General features: G+C 35.3%; 1 protein-coding gene across 1 annotated transcript; it reads left to right on the top strand.

The window, feature by feature from the left end:
- The first annotated feature begins 473 nt into the window (after positions 1–473).
- Positions 474–1,282, top strand: LOC150037319 (uncharacterized). Its single transcript, XM_090311962.1, has 2 exons — positions 474–935; positions 1,154–1,282. The coding sequence occupies exons 1-2, from the start codon at positions 474–476 to the stop codon at positions 1,280–1,282; spliced, it is 591 nt and encodes a 196-aa protein (XP_090168088.1).
- The last annotated feature ends 1,637 nt before the right edge of the window (positions 1,283–2,919 follow it).

The following is a 2,919-nucleotide window of genomic DNA, read 5'->3' as shown; positions in this document are numbered from 1 at the left end:
AAAGGATATGTGTCAACATATCCTACGGTCTCTTCTATTAGTTTGAACCGTGAGATTCCTATGTTGCGCCTGTTTATCGTCTTTAAGTCAACCTCGCTAGTCGTTTAACGATGGCTATCCCCTTTGAGGGTTTTAACATAGGATTTGGAACAACTCAAACTCCAGAAATGGATAGGATTTCTAAAAGTCAGTTTCAACTTTGATTTTCCAACTTTGGGAGCATCGTTGGGATCGGACTTCTGAGATCTGAAAACGGAGGGTTACACTTACAAAATTACTAAAGAGTTAATAATTTCTGACAAAAAACGGTAGCTAAATGACTATCAGAATATGAGTTATTCTGGAGATAATGTTTAGTCAGGAATGTCTTGCTGTAGTATCGTTACAAAAATAATCTTGGATATATTATTACTTTGCTAAAACTTGATTTGGTTTAACAGCAATTCACTTAAACTTTTTTTATATTTTTCAGAATGACAAGTGTACTAATACAATTGTTGGCGTCTGATAAACTGATAGGGGATAATTATGCAACCTGGAAATCAAATTTGAATACTATACTGGTGATAGACGATTTACGGTTCGTCTTAACAAAGGATTGTCCTCCCGTTCCAAGCTCTAACGCAAACCGGGCTGTTCGGGATATGTACGATAGATGGATCAGGGCAAAAGATAAAGCCCATGCTTATATCCTCGCCAGAATATCTGATGTTTTGTTGAAAAAACATGAGGATATAGATACTGCCAAAGAGATTATAGAATCTCTAAGAGGGATGTTTGGGAAACTGTCGTTCTCCCTAAGACATGATGCTATTAAGTACGTTTACAACCGCCGCATAAAAGAGGGGGCCTCTGTTCGTAAACTTGTCCTGGACATGACGGTCCACTTCAATGTGGTGGAAGTAATTGACACTGTCATTGATGAGAGAAGTCAAGTCGATTTTATTCTAGAATCTCTTTCGAAGAGTTTTCTGTAGTTTTGCACGAATGCACTCATGAATAAAATTGAATACAATTTGACTACTCTACTGAATGAGCTACATGCTTACCAGAATATGTTGAGAACTAAAGGTCCGAATCAGAAGTAAACGTTACTACTGCTGAAAAGAGAATAACATCCTTCAAAAAGCCTGATGTTGCTTCCTCTTCACAGAGTGAGAGTATTCCTGCTAAGAAGAGCAAAGGGAGAGGGAAGAAGAAACCCGCTGGAAAGAAAGGCAAGAACAATGCTGCAGACAAAGGAAAGTATTTCCACTGCAACGAGAAAGGGCACTGGAAGTGACACTGCCATCAGTACCTTTCTAAAAAGAGAGCAGAGAAAGAAAACAGGAAAACTAGTTCCTGAAGACCGCTTGCTCAACTTAACCAGTGGGAGATGTTGTTGTTTGATGATATTCTTACCTGCTTTTATTATCTTGTAAAGAACAAAATGTATATATTTTTTTTATAAATGAAATGTTCATTTTCAAAAATTATGTTTGTTCTATCTCATAGCAAATTCTGTTAAAGAACCAATCCTAGTTAAAAGCCATTTGCAAATATTCAAATATTTAAACCGGCTAGAGATCGATTAAGGCAAATAGTTATTTAACCTAAATGATAAGTTTAGAATACTTGAAACGTTCAGTGTGTACAAAAATTTTTAGACAAAATAAAGCCAAAATACTTTGATTGGATCAAAGTATAGAAAGGTAAAGATTTCTAGATCTATTTGATAGAACATGAAATCCAGTGAAAAACTTTCTAATTACCTTAAATTGGTTTCTCAACATCGTTAAAATATTGTTCCAAATCACCTTGTATTATTTGTTTCCATAAAACTTACATAAATCAATAAAAGTATTATTGAATTAACACTGTAAACAAAAGTTGTTTAAACAGGTCAGATGCATCTTACTCAAAGAGTTGAAAGTACCTCGATGTAGTGGGAGGAAAGTATGACTTCTTGATCATTATTAAGAATAAGATGCATTCCTCATATAGTTTAATAAGAAGTCTATTGTACACTAATATGTTTACAAATATCCTCTCGGTTAAAGTGTTTGAGAATTTCCTAAGTAAGACTAGGAATACCAGGTTAATAACGTAGGGCAAGTGGGAAAAATAATAGGTAAAGGATACCGAATGGTAAACCATGGGTATGGGATGCCCTAGTTTATTGAATTTCTCTGTAAAACTCAGAAACTCAGTTTTATATATTTTGATATATAAGTTACCACTGGAGTTCTAGCCTAAGTGGGATTTTATTGGGTTTTATGTTCTAAAAACTCGTGGTTTGTAAACAATAAAACTTATTTTGAAAACAATAAGTTATTATTGAAAACATGTACTGTTTATTTCATCTTAGAAATCCAATAAATTAAAAGACCCATGACTATTACATGAGTACTTGAACTTTATGTGAAGAGATAAAAGTGGATCAGGTTCAAGTAATAAGTCAAAATGATCTATAGTATATGAATGAGGTTGGGTGCCTTATTTTGGTAACACTATTGGATGTAGCCCACTTTGTAGTTGTTACAAAGAGTTGTAAAGTGCTATAAACGATGTGATTCTAATTCATACATGTTATGACATGCGGAGTGTGAGCGTCCTGGGCAATGGGTTTGTACAAGATCGAAACACGAAATCAGTCACTCTTACTTTATAACGTTGTTTACTGTTTAAGACTGACTATTTCAAAGCAATAACCTAGGTAACTTGACCTTAACCCTAAGCTAAACTATGAACTCCTGTTTATTCAGGATTATCCTTAGATTTGCATAGGTGAGGGTTGGCTCAGCGCCGACTCTATAAACCTCCGTTTATGGGGTAAGATCAGGTAGATAGCTGGGGACATAGGGTGCAAGATGGAATTCACTCCTACCCGCTTTCAGGAATAGTAGAGAGGTTGTTCCCTTAAGTACTGACTCCGAGTCT

This window comes from Benincasa hispida, chromosome 3 (genome assembly GCF_027475165.1).
Source record: "Benincasa hispida cultivar pf3 chromosome 3, pf3_genome.v1.1, whole genome shotgun sequence".
NCBI lineage: Eukaryota > Viridiplantae > Streptophyta > Magnoliopsida > Cucurbitales > Cucurbitaceae > Benincasa > Benincasa hispida.
Note: the sequence above shows the minus strand (reverse complement) of the source record. Positions and strands in the feature narration are given on the sequence as shown.

Bases quoted from the DNA above. Each gene is read 5' to 3' on its own strand.
- LOC150037319 (XM_090311962.1), top strand. From the start codon at position 474: ATGACAAGTGTACTAATACAATTGTTGGCGTCTGATAAACTGATAGGG. The intron at 936-1,153 runs GTCGATTTTATT...TCCTCTTCACAG, and splicing joins TCATTGATGAGAGAAGTCAA to AGTGAGAGTATTCCTGCTAA.